The sequence below is a fragment of the Homalodisca vitripennis genome, chromosome 6 (genome assembly GCF_021130785.1).
Source record: "Homalodisca vitripennis isolate AUS2020 chromosome 6, UT_GWSS_2.1, whole genome shotgun sequence".
NCBI classification, from domain to species: domain Eukaryota; kingdom Metazoa; phylum Arthropoda; class Insecta; order Hemiptera; family Cicadellidae; genus Homalodisca; species Homalodisca vitripennis.
In genome coordinates, this window is record NC_060212.1 from 104426272 (window position 1) to 104443392 (window position 17121).

The following is a 17121-nucleotide window of genomic DNA, read 5'->3' on the forward strand; positions in this document are numbered from 1 at the left end:
AACGTACATCTCGGGTCACGACCGTTTTTTCCAGTATCCAGCCGCACTCTGTACGTTTTTTGATTCCAGGTCGTATCCTATGAATCTACCTGCAGCAGCTCTCGGGTCCATTTTTCCAAGTCCGACTGTTTTATCTAACACGTACGCTCTCGAACCAAATATACGCATGTGTTTGAGGTCCGGCAACTTGCCATGCCAAATCTCGTACGGGGTTTTTCCACCGATACATGTACTTGGACAGCGATTCCTGATATAATTCGCCGTCGCAATGGCTTCAGCCCAAAATGATTCTGGCATCACCGGTCTCGATCAGCATGCATCTGGCTGTATCCAGTAGCGTTCGGTTCTTCCTCTCCGCTACACCGTTCTGCTCAGGTGTGTATGGCGCTGACAGTCTTCTCTGGATCCCCTCCTGCTTCAGATACTCGGTCGAAATCTCCATTTCGGTATTCCCGACCGATGTCCGACTGTAAAAATTTAATTTTTTCGGCCAGTAAATGTCTCAACAAAAATTTTTATATTCTTTGAACTTACCGAGTACTTCGGATTTTCTTCTTCAACAAATACACCTCGCACCACGTACTGTAGTCATCGGCAAACGTCACCATGTACTTCGATCCGCCGTTGGAATTTGCCCTCATTGGCCCGCAAACGTCGGTATGTACAATCTCTAGTGGCACTCTACTACTCCTGTCAACCCTTTCTGTGAACGGTCTGGCAGCCTGCTTACCGCGACAGCAAACGTCGCATACTGTTGCTTTTGCCCTTGAACGACAAATTTATCCCGGTTGCCAGCTGCTCATCAAATAATTTATTGACTGCATCCATGTGTATATGCCCAAGTCTCCTGTGCCAAATTTTCGGTGAAAATTTTTGCCCCTTTTCTAAAAGGTTTTTGACTTGACGTGTCCTCAGAATTTGCTTGCGCTCGCGTAACCACCTGCGCATGTTCAGTATTTTCTTCTCTTACAAAGTACAGGTCTCCCAGTCTATCGGCGATAATCACGGTTTTGCCATCTGTATTACGTACCTCAGCTAATTTGTCATTGAAGATTACTGTATTACCTTTGTCAGTAATCTTCGATACCGACATCAGATTAGTTTCTTAATTCGGGTACATACAGCGTGCCATGCAAGTTCGCGGTTGAAATAACTCCACCACTTACATTTATCTTGGCTACGCCCTTTATATTTGCATTTGTCGATGCTTCTGTTGGTAACTTGAGCACCGAATCGCACGTCACCGTATCTTCAAGAATATCCTCGTCGCCGCACATGTGAGTTTGTGCATCCACTATCCAAACACCACTTGGATTGGCTACGACCTTGAACATTGTTGACCTCTTCTCGGTTCAGTTCCGAGATGTAAAAATCCTGTGCTACCCTAGCACTTCCTTGTGTTGATCTTCCATCCTCCTTTTCGGGACAATTTTTGGCAAAATGGCCAACCTTGCCGCATTTGAAGCATTTTCCCTTGAAATTACCTTTTTCGCCGCCGCTGCTACGTTCTACAAAATTACGTGTTCTGGATCTGGCCATGAATGCTTTGTCTTCGGCGTCTTGTGAATCGCCTACCCTGGCCAAACATTCATTTTAAGATTTTTTATCTTGAGCTCTTTCCGGCTTTGGCAATTGATCACGACTTTCGATTACGCATCTAAAATTCTCAAAACTTGGTGGCAAACCGTGTGCAGTATCATAGTAGTTAACAGATCTTCATGAATCTCGATATCCATTTCCGCCAATTTGGTCAACTACGTCGAAGAAGTTGTCCAGGTACTGGTGTATACTTTCCCCCTCCTTCACCTTGTGCACGAACAGCGACTTCAATAACGTGGCTTTCCTTGCCGGCCCTTTTGACGCGTAGATCGTTTCAAGTTTTCAGCCACAGCTCACGAGTTGTCTTACAATTTTTAATATTTTTCAACTCTGATGGCGCCATCGCCAAAATTTTGCTTGCCTGAGCTGATTGATCTCCATCTTCCCACTTGACTACAGCGCTTCCATTTTCAAACACTTGCTGGCCGGTTTCTGGAGACTTCCATCGGCATACGGCCATAATTTCTTCTGAATCAGCAATGCCCGAATCTGAATTTTCCATATGTTCGTAATTGTCCTTCGACAGTGCTTGTATTTTGCTACTTGTACCAACCATCCTTTTTAGGTTATACAAACCACTTTTTAAACACAACGTGATACACACACTTAATTTCACTTTTACTGACTTTTTATTAACTTTTTAAAGCCCAACGCTATCACACAAACGTTACTGGGCCCATAACCTGTTGTAAATAAATAGTCAGAGGATTAATAATCAAGTTAATGTTTATTAATTAGCAAAATATACACATTAAGCACACCGACAATGTAACACGTGGAAGATGTACGAAAAGAATAAATCATATTTACCTATAACAGCTGTTATGAAAGTTGGCACATGCGCACGTTGATTTCTTTGCTGTCGTAGTGTGTGTCTGTGTGAACCACCAATACACGCGGGTATTGCCAATTATTTACAACACTAAAGACTAACACAGTATAAGAGACAGTTACAAAGTATATGAAACAAAAGTATATAAATGTTATAGTGACTACACACTGATATGGCCAAATATTAGAAACCAGAAATACAATTCAACTCGACTGCAAAACAAAACAAACAGACTGAACTGACACTTAACCTTTAACCCCTCCTTCTCCAAACAACCCATCCACAAGCACCCAGTTCCTTCATCCAATATAATTATTCTTGCAGTTTAAATATTAGTTTTAGTAATTAAATTTAGTTTCTATTGACTCAGCTTACGAACCGTATGGTGAATTTTAATTATCTATACTACATGACACAACAAATTAAATTTCCCTATAAACATCATTTTGGATAAACATCCTACCGGCCATGTGGTTACATAATTATTACTTATTCATAATTGATAGAGTTAAAAACAAAATTTCGATAGCTAAATTCCTGATAAAATATATAGTTGGTTATTATTATGTGAGATAATCTAAAATAAGTTATATATAGGTTCCTCAAGATGTCCCAAATATTATTATGAATAAAAAGAATTAATCGATAACAATTGAAAGCTAAAAAAAATCTGAAAATTTCTTTCGTGGACTTTAAATGTATCTGACTCGGCTCTGCAAGCTTAAAAAAATTCTTATGTTAATCTTATGTGATTATTCTTTCAGTTTAAATAACGGTCATAAGGATCTGTCCTTTAAAAACTTCCAACTTCAAATATCACGTGACATCATAAGTATTTGGGACATGCCACTCACTGGGAAAGTTACCCAGGAATATGTAATTATGACTTAATTAAACCTCCAGATATACATTTTTTTTAACAATCATACATTCTGACGCTAACATTATTTGCCTTGTTCAAACAATTGCGCGATATGAACTGAGTATTCTTGAAAACGTTTTTATACAATATTTCAGGCCACTTATAATTTATTTTTCATAGCATACGATTTTAATATATTGAACATAATTTTCTGATAAGAATGTTACTCTTTAGGAATTATAACGGACTGTTACCTAAAATCTCATACTCTGTCTTGATGTTTATGATTAAAGTCTTTGGGCAAAAGAACTCATGACTCTAAAGTAATCTTGTGTTTTATAACACCGTCCGTCAGACTTCCGGTCTGCTGGACCCTCCAACTTCCTGAGAGGTTCCTGCTATTAAGGCCTATCAGTTAATTTAAAATGCACATTATTGCTTAATCCATAAGTATTCAGAGCAAATGATTTTTTGAAATAAATCAAATCGAGAAATATTCGATCTTTTATGATATTTGACATTTCTTCAGGGCCACCACACACTTACTCTTTTTTGATTAAATAAAAGAGTGTTTTTTTAGCCATAACATTGCTTCCAGGTAATCCTAGGTTAATTTCATTACAATCTTAAACTTTTATACCTACGTAACAATATTTATATTAGTAATAATATAATAGCATATTTAAGTATAAAAATATAAAAATTAAGTAATGATATTTACAGTGATTAAATTTCTTAACAACAATTAAAAACATAATACCTTAGCTGTTACTGGTACTGTTACACGTTTCATATTTGCACATTGCTTACAGAGTATAACAGGTTAAATGGTGTGTAAGTACTCTGATACTCCTCTCAGTCCACATCGTTTTGCTCTACAATGTAAGTTAATCTCTAAATATATTCAACAAATAAACGGTACTCTAGGAAACATACTACATAGTTTAACTTGAAATCCTCATTTTAAATATAAATGAAACATATGAAGATACAGTTCCTGCATAGGAGGTTCAGTATTAAAATTATACGTATGTAATTATGAAAACAATAAACTGTATGTTTGAAAAAATTGATCATAAAAGTATACATACAGCTTGGTATAGGAAACATAAACCATTTGTAGATATTACTATCGTCTTTATGCAAATACTTATACGAGTATACGAGATACAAGGCCAACGATCACAGCTATCATAATCAAGGAGCTAAAATTTTCTAAAACCCTCATTTTAATATATGTACCAAGTACTATCATCTCAGCACTATCAAGGAAATTTGCTTAATAAATGATTAAAGTTATATCTTTATCTCAGTTCGCAGACAAGTTGAGATCTAATCCTCAAACACATAGCGTATGATTACTAGATGTTACCCGCTATTTCGTATTTTCTTCAGAAACAGTATTTTATGAAATATATCATTTGAGTCAACCCTTTTCAGACGATAGTCAATGAAAAATATATCAATTCTCAATTACACTTTAAATCTATTACATGAAGATTAAATGTCAGTTGTGCTGCCTGAGATTGGATACCAAAATGTATATAATATTAGTCTACGTGATTTCAAATAGAGTTCCTTTACATAATTCCAATGTAAATATAAAATATAGCAGTTCATGAGATTTCGTACTTTTCTTTTAATTACTAGAAATAAAGAAACTTAAATTGAAGAACACTGCGCTTCCTAGACTATTTACTAATATTAATTATTTAACTATTAAATTATAAGTTTTAGTCTACTGGGTGTGTAACTGTTAAGTGATCCACTGAATGCTTTTATCTCACTGAGTCCACAACAATGAACAACAATGAATTATATTTAACTGGCCTATTTATAGCATGTCATTATATATACATCATTCTAATTTTATAAATCTTAAAGTCTAGTGGGATTTTTAAGTTTCATCTCATAACAAATACTTAGTATATTAAGAGTATTTATTCTATCAGTTTAGTTTAAATAGTAGACAATAATATATATATATATATATATATATATATATATATATATATAATTATAATTTACAATTAAAAAATATATATATATTTTTTTTTAATTTCAAATTTACAAGACGCAATCCAACTAGTAATTGTGATTTAGTAATTATTTGGCTGAGTGTTTTCAAGAAGACTATCAATCAAAGGAAAGAAACCTTAACTTAAAAGAACGAAGTGACCTGCAGACTTGAAATTTAGCATAACGCTTTATTACTATAAAGCAACATCGAGTTGATGCACGTTACTGTATTTAACTTAGCTCAGTGTTAACGAAAAACTTTACATTAATGTCATAAATAAACTTGCTTCCAACGAAATCGTAATATCAATTTTGTAAACAAAATCTCTCAAATCATATGACATTTATCATGTGACATAGTAGCACATGAAGACTTAAGAAATTAGCTATTGTCTTCGTATTTGGATGTAACCAGAGTGAAGCTTGTTACGCTACACGTGACGTGGCTTACTCTTCGCCGGTAGTTTGTTTTACCAATCAAAATAATAGTAAAAAACTATTCAAAAATATTGGCTAAATTTATTTTATTCGAGAAATACATCTCTTGATGACGCAGTCACGTCACCTCACCAACAAGTGGTCTTTTGATGTTCATACAGATTACAGTGTCGTTGTATTAAATTACACGAGTGTAAGTTTTTGTCACAACGCGTTCGTTACAAAGGACACAGTGGCAGTATGTTGAGTGTCATCAAACATCCGACAGACATTGTGTCGCTCGGTAGTCAAAATGTTAACAACTTGTATAAATGACATTTTAGTTACAAGACGAAACATTACCTCTGTTTATAATGCTTCAAGTAGAAAGTGTAAATGTGTTTGATGTACTTTTACGCAAAAAAATGACTTAAAATTTCCATCTCATAAATCTGAATAAAAGGTAAAGAATTATTTAAGCATTCAAGAGCAGTATTTTGATTAAAAACAGAGCATAGTTAACTCGTATATAAATAAATATTATATAATTTATAGGCAACAATTTTTGAGAATACAAATAAATAACATTGTAAATTTAATAATACACATTTCTAAATAGACATTTAGCCTGATGTTTAAAGGTACTACGTGTAACTTACTCGTTATGTTTTTTCTCTGTATATTTCTTAAGGCTAGTACATGAATACCCTATATATATATATATATATATTAATTGTTTTTTCCGATTCAATTATTTTGTATTTGGCCGTATCTTTCACATATGCGTTTAAATAAGCAAACTAAACATATGATCGGAAGACCAAATACCTGTCAAACGACTTTTATTTACATTAAATTGTATAAATGGCAATAGCCTTATTTAATTTCAATAAACATTGAATCACAAAAAGTACTCGCTCCGCCGGGAGTCGAACCCGGATCTCTCACTTGCCGGGTGAATGTGCTACCATTACACCACAGAGCGCTTACTTTTTCCGATTCAATTATTTTGTATTTGGCCGTATCTTTCACATATGCGTTTAAATAAGCAAACTAAACATATGATCGGAAGACCAAATACCTGTCAAACGACTTTTATTTACATTAAATTGTATAAATGGCAATAGCCTTATTTAATTTCAATAAACATTGAATCACAAAAAGTACTCGCTCCGCCGGGAGTCGAACCCGGATCTCTCACTTGCCGGGTGAATGTGCTACCATTACACCACAGAGCGCTTACTTTTTCCGATTCAATTATTTTGTATTTGGCCGTATCTTTCACATATGCGTTTAAATAAGCAAACTAAACATATGATCGGAAGACCAAATACCTGTCAAAACGACTTTTATTTACATTAAATTGTATAAATGGCAATAGCCTTATTTAATTTCAATAAACATTGAATCACAAAAAGTACTCGCTCCGCCGGGAGTCGAACCCGGATCTCTCACTTGCCGGGTGAATGTGCTACCATTACACCACAGAGCGCTTACTTTTTCCGATTCAATTATTTTGTATTTGGCCGTATCTTTCACATATGCGTTTAAATAAGCAAACTAAACATATGATCGGAAGACCAAATACCTGTCAAACGACTTTTATTTACATTAAATTGTATAAATGGCAATAGCCTTATTTAATTTCAATAAACATTGAATCACAAAAAGTACTCGCTCCGCCGGGAGTCGAACCCGGATCTCTCACTTGCTGGGTGAATGTGCTATTGAGTGATATATTGATATATACATTGAGATATATATATATATATATATATATATATATATATATATCTCATTGAGAGATCCCAGTAAGAGTCCCGGCGGAATAAGGACTTTTATGATTAATTGTTATTTACATTGAATCAACTATTCAATTTATCAAAATTTCATTGATATATATATATAAGATTCTGGTTAAGTAATATACACATTTACATAACTCCTAGAAAGAACTAAGGAAGAGGTTTTGTATATATATATATATATATATAATTTATTTACATATATATATATATTTTTCAATAAACATTGAACCGCAAAAAGTACTTGTTCATTATCTAAAGTCTTAACCTCGAAAGCAATTCTCAAGGCAACACTTAGGTTATAGACGCCCTTCTTCTTATAAATCTTCCGTTAATCGTCATATCACGTGATAAATCAGTTTTTTCCTGGTGACTAATAAATATACCTTGTATTTCTATAGATTTTACGTTGAATTGGCTGTGCATTGTTTGAAGCATAAATGATTATTTATAATATCCTGTAATTGGATTTGGGGCCAAGGTGGCATTGTTCAGGGCCAAGATTATTTTATAAATTACAGTCCTGGTCATGTAACTAGATCAGTTGGAATGGAAGTTTCACAAATTATGTTCTTTGTTGATAGTACACAGACTGAAGAGAACTAGGATTCAAAAGCATTTTCTTCACGGATTACTTTAGACCCTTCGTAGTTCGGTAATTCATTACAAATAATTGGCACGAAAGATAAATGCTCTTATTATATGAGTCAAGGAGATGAAGTATTTTTTTTCAATTACATTTACAATAGAGAACAAATTGGAACAAATGCTAACCGAGGAACCACATATTATCTAGAATATATTATGCTATATACGCTATATCTCTGGGGCTCCACCATTTCAGTTCAGTTATCCTCAACAATAATATTGACATTGGCCTTGTAGTATTCTTGATGAGCGTTTACTTTAATTTTCGTTAACTACAAACATAATCAGGCAGGAAAAAATGCTTCTTTGAGTTTATCCAATTGGTATACAATTCAATTTAAAATTTAGATAAAAAATACTATATTTCGTTTTAATTTAGTAACTTTCGCTTTGGAATGTGAATCAGAGCTGTTATTGAGTGTTAAAATGTTATAAGTGGAAATACCGATCTGACCGATCTGGTTGTTTTGCTGTACTCTTATTGGTCATTTTGTGAGTTAGGGTTTGTTATTGCTTGTATTGCTTACGTTACAATTATTGTCAAATAATGTTATGCTCAGTCATTGTTTATGGAGGAAAAAGAAAAACCACTTAATACTAGTTGTATAAAACCTAAATAATATGTATGTTTTATATAATGTACTTAGTTTCAATTCAAACTTTTAGTAAATTATTCAAACGTGCATATTATGGATTTAACCAGTTACCACTTTAAATAAATATTGTTATTATTGTGTCGACTTTCCTTTCTACGAAGTTTATCTGCTCCCGTTGTACAGGTGATGTAACAAGATTGACTGGAGGATAACTGGAGAAAAGAGAGGCATCCTGCTTTAAAGTAGCTGTAGTGTGGTCAGTGAATATTTCATGATGCGTGAGTTAGTTTAATGGGTGAGAGTTACTCTTGCGATAATGAAATATAGCGGGAGTTTCGGAAGAAGGAACCTTGCTTCATCCTAGTACTTATTTTCCTTTTAAAATACAGATTTTAATCTATCTATAATAAAACAAATATCTGTATAAAAGGTATTTTTTTAAATAACTATATCAATATCAACGCAATCGAGTGACTGCTCTCACTCAAACACAGCCATCGACAACATGGTCACTAATCTCTTAGAGGTCTCTGTTTTGAACGTTGCGATCTTCGATTCGCGCAGGAGCTTGTGATCTCTGGATATTTCTTTGAAAACGAAAAAGGCACCTTCAGCGTTAGGATAGAAGCCCAACCCTAAAATTTCAAACTTTTCAATAAAAGTCTCCAAGGAGGAACCCTGGAATTTTTTAAATAATGAAATAAGTGTTTTAACTTTCATTTGGAATTTTTTCGCTATTTGAAAAAGCGGAAAACAATGTGAAAAAATTACAAAAAACTGGATCACATGGGACAAACTTAAATTTTTTCACTCAATTTTTGTTACGTCATAAAATGAGAATTTTTATAATTTTTTAAAACTTGTTATAAAAAATTACATGAAAATTTACAGACGAGTGTAAAGAGTATAAGAGAGTGTATCTAGCGATGTTTTGCAATTAAGCAGGTAAATAAAGGTAAGGTTTCAAAGCGCTCGTCAAATGAGCCAATTTATCTTTGTATAAAATAATCATCTATTGTGATTTTTATCATTACCTCTTTTACTCAGTATTTTACTCAGTAATGAACATCATAATATTCAGGATATATATTTTTTATTTTACTTAAAATGAAATACAGAATAATAATATTGGATTTAAATTATTTCAAAAGGTATATTAATGAATTATGTAACTATTCACTACAAATAACAACCAGACTTTCATAAGGATTAATATAATAAATATTTAATAATAATATCCAGGTCTACTCTCTGGATTTAAATAACATCTTTCCTGGAATTGTATTCAATAATAAGAGATAATCATGTTTTGTACATACTGTTATACGCCTCCAAACTTATTTGGAAAATAGAAATATGGTTTCATTTATGACGTGACAAGCTTCATCTTCTGTTTAGGATTAACCAGTTTTCATGACCTTGGCAAAAATTACAGAAATATTCAGAAACAAAAAATTGCTTTTTACTGCTTTTAAAATTCATTTAATAAAACCTATATACTTAAGAAGAGACAGCTTAGTATAATAGAAGTCTCCAAATTAAATTAAGTTCAATAAAAGCAGAATCCGATTTCGCAACCAATTTCCAGACAGTCTCCGACCAATTAATGGTTTCTGTGTGGCTTTCCTCGGGCGGTTTTATAAAACTAAATTGCTTGAACTGTCGCTTTGCTTCAATAAAGAAATAAGTTTTAAAAGCTAATTTTATTTCAATAATTGAAGTAATATGTAGTTGGAATTTTGAAATATTATTGTATTTACAATATATGCTTTTACGAATTCCATTAGTAATCCTTTTCAATAAATTGCTTGTGATATCATTTTGAATTTCATTAATTAGGTGACGATGTGTGTTAGCTTATAACTACTACAGGCTAGTATAAAATACGTGCTATAAGTTGCATTTATATTTTATGTTATGACTTTTTTAAATTTAGGATTATTACCTCAGAAGGTCACTAGTATATTTTATCTATGGTTAAACTGTGATGCCCAAGTACTGTTTTAACAATTAAAATAAAATAAAAGTTTTATAAGTACAATTGTAATAAACAATTTTAATGATTTTTTATTTATAAACTATAATAACGTAAACGAAACAGCGGTGACATTAGTGGTTAACATAGGGCTGAGTACATGTTGCTTTTCACAACCATACCGCGGTCTGATACACGGGACTGTGTTATCTGGTAGACAGTCTGAGAAAAACTTAAGCGAACTTATTTCAAGAAATAAATATGTATTTTCTGGATAAATACATTAATTTAGCAGTCATATTAAAAGTTACAATGATACAGTAGCATTACAGACCAGACGTACTAGAACCTTAATTAAGTAATTAAAGTAGACGTGACTTAAATAAATGTCAAAACTTAAGGTGTAAGACTCATTGTTTGGAATGTTAAGAGTTAGAAATATCCAGATAAAGGTATAATATTTTAGACGCTACAAGTCAATTCATGGAAATGCAGGTACATTATAATAGCCTATCATTTTCACAGAATGTTAGTATAATGTTCTTAAATAAACCAATCATATTTTTAAATCATTCACAGTTAGCTTTAAATTTTAATTTCTTTAGAAATGTCATAACCTCTCAATATCTATAATAGAAATTCTACTTAAAGTACAGAGAGAACAAGAATGGATTATAAAATCAATTCAACTCTACATTTATCAAGTAATATATCATAGGCGATTCAGAAGTGTGTGCATTTCTTTTCGGGAATAGCAGTAATAATAGTACATAGTAAATAATAACATAATCACACTATATATTTTCTCAGTTCAGACATATCTTATAAAAATATCTGCAATTTATATAACGATTTAAGAAAGAAATTCCTCTAAACGTCTGAATCATTTTAGCTATTTGTGTCAGCTATACCAATTATCGTATATATGAATGTAATCTGATTGTTTCAATCATAGCCAGTCTAAATTAACCCATCGCTGTTTTATTGTCGTGTCATCCTAAAGCCGAACAATAATAATTTTTGACGGAATCAACATAACAAGTTTAGTATTCTATTTTAATACTGTCTTATGAGATTATTACAAACCAAAATAAAAGAGGCAAATATTTTAGGAAGGCCTAAAATAGCTGCAAAAAAATGTTCTCTAAGGAGCGATGAAACAATCACTGACATTGTTCTCACTCAGGCCAGGCACACGGTGCGGTACGTCTCATATGTCCATAGGTAGACGGGCAGTTACTCCACTATCTCTCCACAACAAAAGTCACTGACACTGGGAGAGAGGGACACGTGGTTGAAAGGATTCCTTCTTGCTATCACACACAAAAACGGTTGACAAAGGAACAGAAATTTTTTTAAAGAGACCGCTCACTCTTGTTTATAAAACTCCCTCAAATTACTACTAATATATTTTACAAAGGAACAAAAGGACTCATTTTGTTCCTTGTCTACAGGAGGACTTCTAGCACCTTGTCTAGAGCGAGTGAGCGCCTACGCTGGGTTATCACGCAAACAATTCCTCCTGTACACTGCTAGAAGCATCCTGCCTGCACCATCCTCAACGATCAGACATCACGACACTTGAGAGATGATCACCCGATCTAGGGTCGGGAATCAAAGTGAAATAAAGTCAGTTTATTGATTATTATACACCGGATATACACGGATGATAAAATAAAATGGAGGGTTCAGAGCAACATCAGACCAAGTCCATTTTTTACCGATTTTGAGGTAACCATGACAACACATGTATAAATTCATGTTCTTTCAGAGCCACAACAAACTAAGTCCATAGTATCTCATTTTGCCACTAGAATGCGCACTAATCTGTTAATGCACTGAATAGATTGTAACATTGTTTCAGAGCAACAGATGACCAAAACCGGTTTTGAGGTTATGTCAATGTCTACCTTGTCAAGGTTATTGCTTGTTTACCTATTTTTTTTTTTGCTTAAACGTGATTTTAAGGTGTTAGTTGATTGTTATGAGTTTCTTATTCTATAATGATGGCCTCAGACAGTGAATTGGTTCCTTCTGAGGGTGATTAGAGCTCCTTAGAAGGTAATGTAATGTTTTAAAATGTTTTGTAAGAGTACAATATCATAGGCTAACCTAATCTTTTGTCTGTGTTTCTTATTATTAAGAAACTGTAATTTGAGGTATGGAAGGCTAAATATAAGTTTAGCCTATGCTATTTCCTACCCTAAAAGTTATATCCAACTACCTCTGAAGAAAATGAACGCTATAATTATTCATTCATTCATTCCTCATGTATTTCCACATAGATACAAAGATTTCAACATACATGCAAAAACAGGAAATGATCTCCACATGGGCATAGCCTGTGTGTGGAGATCGAGACGCGATCAGCAGCATGAATATGTACTCATAAACATAAAAAGTAATGTAAATCTTCGTATGGAAAAACAACGTAATGACAACATGAAATGCAACTTTTGTATGCTCGTAATATAAGAAAAAACAAATACATTATAGCTACAACAAAGCAAGTGTTTGACAATAAGATTACAACCAGATAACAACCGCAGAAATGATAATGTGATAATGGATGATTAATAAATGATAACAAGAATATAAACTGAATTTCTCCAAAATAAAAACATGATATCGGTTAATTAGGAGGCTTCGAACCTCTCACACACTTATACACTCACGCCACACATAACCATCATAATCTCTCTCTCTATCTCTATCTCACTCTCTATCCCCCTTGATCCCCTTTACTTTTATCTCCCCCTTCCTGTCCCTACATTTATCACCATCAAAAGACACTCTATCAACACTCAATCCTACACAGTTATAACATCATGACACCAACCCACTGTCAATGCTACCGATGAGCGAACATTAGTTCAACAATTATGCTAATGTGGATACAAAGAAGTTATAAAATATTCTAACTCAACCTTATCTGTGTTTAGTAGCCATAAGGTTACTTTATTTTTATAAGTCACGGATTTGTACACACTTGGTAACTTAAGGCAATCTGGTAATTTAGGAATAATTATACAGGGTGGCGCAGAGAAACGGGAAACTTTGAAATAATCATATTAAACCAACGAACTGTACAATAAAGGTTTTAATGTTTGAAATGTGTTAGGCAGGAGTGGAAATTACATGAGAAATATTGGAAATAACAGTAAAGTTAGTCACTTTTTTAAAATAACATCAGTTAAGTGCTGTCCAATGCGCCTAACACATTCATTCAATCGATTTAGAAAACTTATCATTGTGCGACGTAATGTGTTCTCTGGGATGTTGGCGACGTTTTCTTCTTTTTTTAAATCTATAAAAATGTTGTTATATGTTTTACTAAGTTTAGAATTGGTAATATTGTTATTAATTGCAGCAACTGTAAAATAATGATCCGTCATTTCTGCTTTAATTACACCGCATCTTACATCTTTCGTGGTACGTGAGTCGACAAAAATATGGTCAATGCAGCTACTAGTATTTGTGGTGACACGAGTGGTTAAGTACATACCACAGACATAGCCCGCGCCGTAGAGCACACCCAGGTAATGTTGCGACGTTGGGTTATGTGTATCCGGCAGAATACAGGAGTTCACGTCACCCATCAGCCAGTGTGTCCTGTTCCGCGGCCTGCTATCACAATATAATTCCAGATTATCAATAAACAGTTCAAGGTCAAGGTCAGGTGATAGGCTGCGGTACACAGCCAGGATACTGTGCCGGTCACTACCAGTTACTATGTCTATTTTAATGCTAGTTACCCCGTGTAAACGAACCTCCTCGCTACCCACATTCAGATTTTCCCTTACATACACAATCACTCCATCATTCTGATTCCTACGCTTTTTGTTAACTAAAATATCGTACCCATGCATTCGCTCAAACACGCTACTTTCATCCATCCAAGTCTCCGTTAGAACTATAATATCAAATTTCTGGTTATAACTATTTAATATTAACATGAGCTCATCAATATGCTTGTTGTAACTACGAATATTACAATGAAATATTTTCATTAAGTTATAAGAGGCACTGAAAACATCATCATTATTTAAAAAAACAAAAGGAATTTATTCCCTCAAATAATTCATTATTAATCGTAAAAGAGCCAATTTCTTTGATAAGGTTTGGATCCATTAAAAAAGTATATACCCATGGCCAACCCACGCAAAAAAATACACATACAATGCTTACAGTAATACTTTATACTCAAAGTCCGTTCACTTACATAAAGATGTTAAACGTGATAGTATAACCATATGAAAAACAGGATTTAATAATACACTAAGTATGTGCCTTATATTCATTTAAATTATTTCATAATTTAGGTTTCTGAAAATGTAACAATTACAGATACATTATGATTATTTCACTGAAGCTTTAAAATTGTATTTACAATAAAATGTATTTGTGTCAAAATTGTGGCCAATTAACAAATACTATTAGCAATAAGTACAGGTTTTGATTAAATTAAAAAATAAAGTATTAACTTATCATTGGAGTGAATTGATTAGACTATGGATAAATGTACAAGATAATCAAGACAAAAAAACGTAATACCTAGAACCATAATGCACTTTTGAGAGTAATTAAATGAAAAAGATGTATCCTGTACTAAAACTAAAACAAAATACAAAACAATGCACAGATAGTATATAAGCAATTTATAATTGAAACCAAAAAACGTGTCAATTTATTTTATTGTACAAAATAACTAAAAAGGAGAATTCTTTTAAACTATTGACTATCTTTTGAAGCATAACTATGATAGCCAATAGTAACCAATACATATATAAGTAGAGAATAGTATTAAAATGTAATGAAAACTTGAAATAAAATTGTTAAAATAAAAATAGTTATACTGCAATGACACATTAAAAAAATCTTTCGTGGGCATAAAACGAAACCCTTTCATACCACACTAACATTTGATAATACATATGATAGCAGTGTATTACTTAGTGAATAAAAAATATCATATTATATCTTGTGCAGTAGTTAGATCTAAATTTGGCTCATACACATTTATGATTACATGTTATTATGGGTTATTATAAACCCATAATAACTGGTACCTGTTTATATTGCGTTAATGGATTTTTTATTTACTTGATTTTAAATTATGATATTAAAATCAAACATAAAATAAAAAATGTAATGTATGGATATTAAAACTCAGCATTTTTTCACAGATGATGTCGAACTTGAGGATGAACTATATGAAGGGTTGTCCCGGCTATACACTTCCAAACTATCAGCGTCTTCTATGAAACCACCTAGGCCCATGCAGCATGACTTGATATCATCTCAATCCAATGAAATGCCACCAGAACCACAAAATGAGGTAGTCAAGATACCAGCTGAACCCCATGGCATTCCACCAGAACCACAGGAGGAGATGCCAACTGAACTACAAAGTCGAGAGAACAGCTGAACCAAAATATATAGACCTAATACCGGAACTTCAGGATGAGATGCTAGTTGATGAACCTGAGGAACACTTTCCAGAAGGTAGGTTTGTGGTTAAGTTTACTTATCATCCTTATTACATCTAAGCCTAATCCAAATTAATAACTTATAGTATTTTTTACATGAAAGTAAATTTTAGATACCATTCCTACCTGGCCGTCAACGTGAGGTACAATACAATCAGTTAGACCAAATAAATGATCAGAGATATTTCTGTTTGTGCTTTTGTTTTGTGGGATTTCTAAAACATTTGTTTTGTTTCAGTAATCCCACAATTGGAGTCACCTGAAAAAAGAGGTAGGAAGAAATTAAGGAAAGAGGATGAATGGTTGAGAAACAAAAGGAACAAATTGAAAAATGAGGGTAATCCTACCTGTCTAGCAGGAAAGAATTAGTACCTGAAAAAGGTTTTTGCTGCTGTGGACTGCAATTGTCGGATGAAATGTCTACATAAGTTTGATCATCCCGAAGTATTACAGAATTTTTTAACACTTTCTGGAAGCTAGGTGATTATTCAAAGCAAAACGCCTTTTTGCGGGGCATAGTTGGTAAAAATGTGCCTTTAAAGGCTCGACCCAGAGATAACAGTAGTACTCCAAAAACCACTGTATTTCAGTACGTTATTCCAACTGGTAAAGAGGACATAAAAGCATGCAAGAAGTTTTTCCTCTCCATATTAAAAATTTAGCCAGAGTCGTCTGTACAAATGCCTCACCGCAGAGGAGGCCTTTGGTGTGCTTGATGGTAGAGGTAAAAGTAAACCTATGAACAAGATTGATTATTCAGATATTGTAGATCATATAAGAGCTTTTCCAGCATACCAGAGTCATTATACTCGAAAGGACAATATTAATAAGAAGTACCTCAAATCTGACCTAAATGTTAGAAAAATGTACGATTTGTAT

At 33.2% G+C, this 17121-nt stretch overlaps 1 protein-coding gene across 1 annotated transcript in view; it reads left to right on the forward strand.

The window, feature by feature from the left end:
* LOC124365498 (piggyBac transposable element-derived protein 3-like) overlaps nucleotides 1-16181 on the forward strand; it is a 48584-nt gene extending 32403 nt beyond the window's left edge. The window contains exon 3 of the mRNA XM_046821480.1: nucleotides 15940-16181. Coding sequence (XP_046677436.1) covers nucleotides 15940-16181 — 242 coding nt within the window. The remainder of the gene's footprint in view (nucleotides 1-15939) is intronic.
* Nucleotides 16182-17121: the final 940 nt, after the last annotated feature.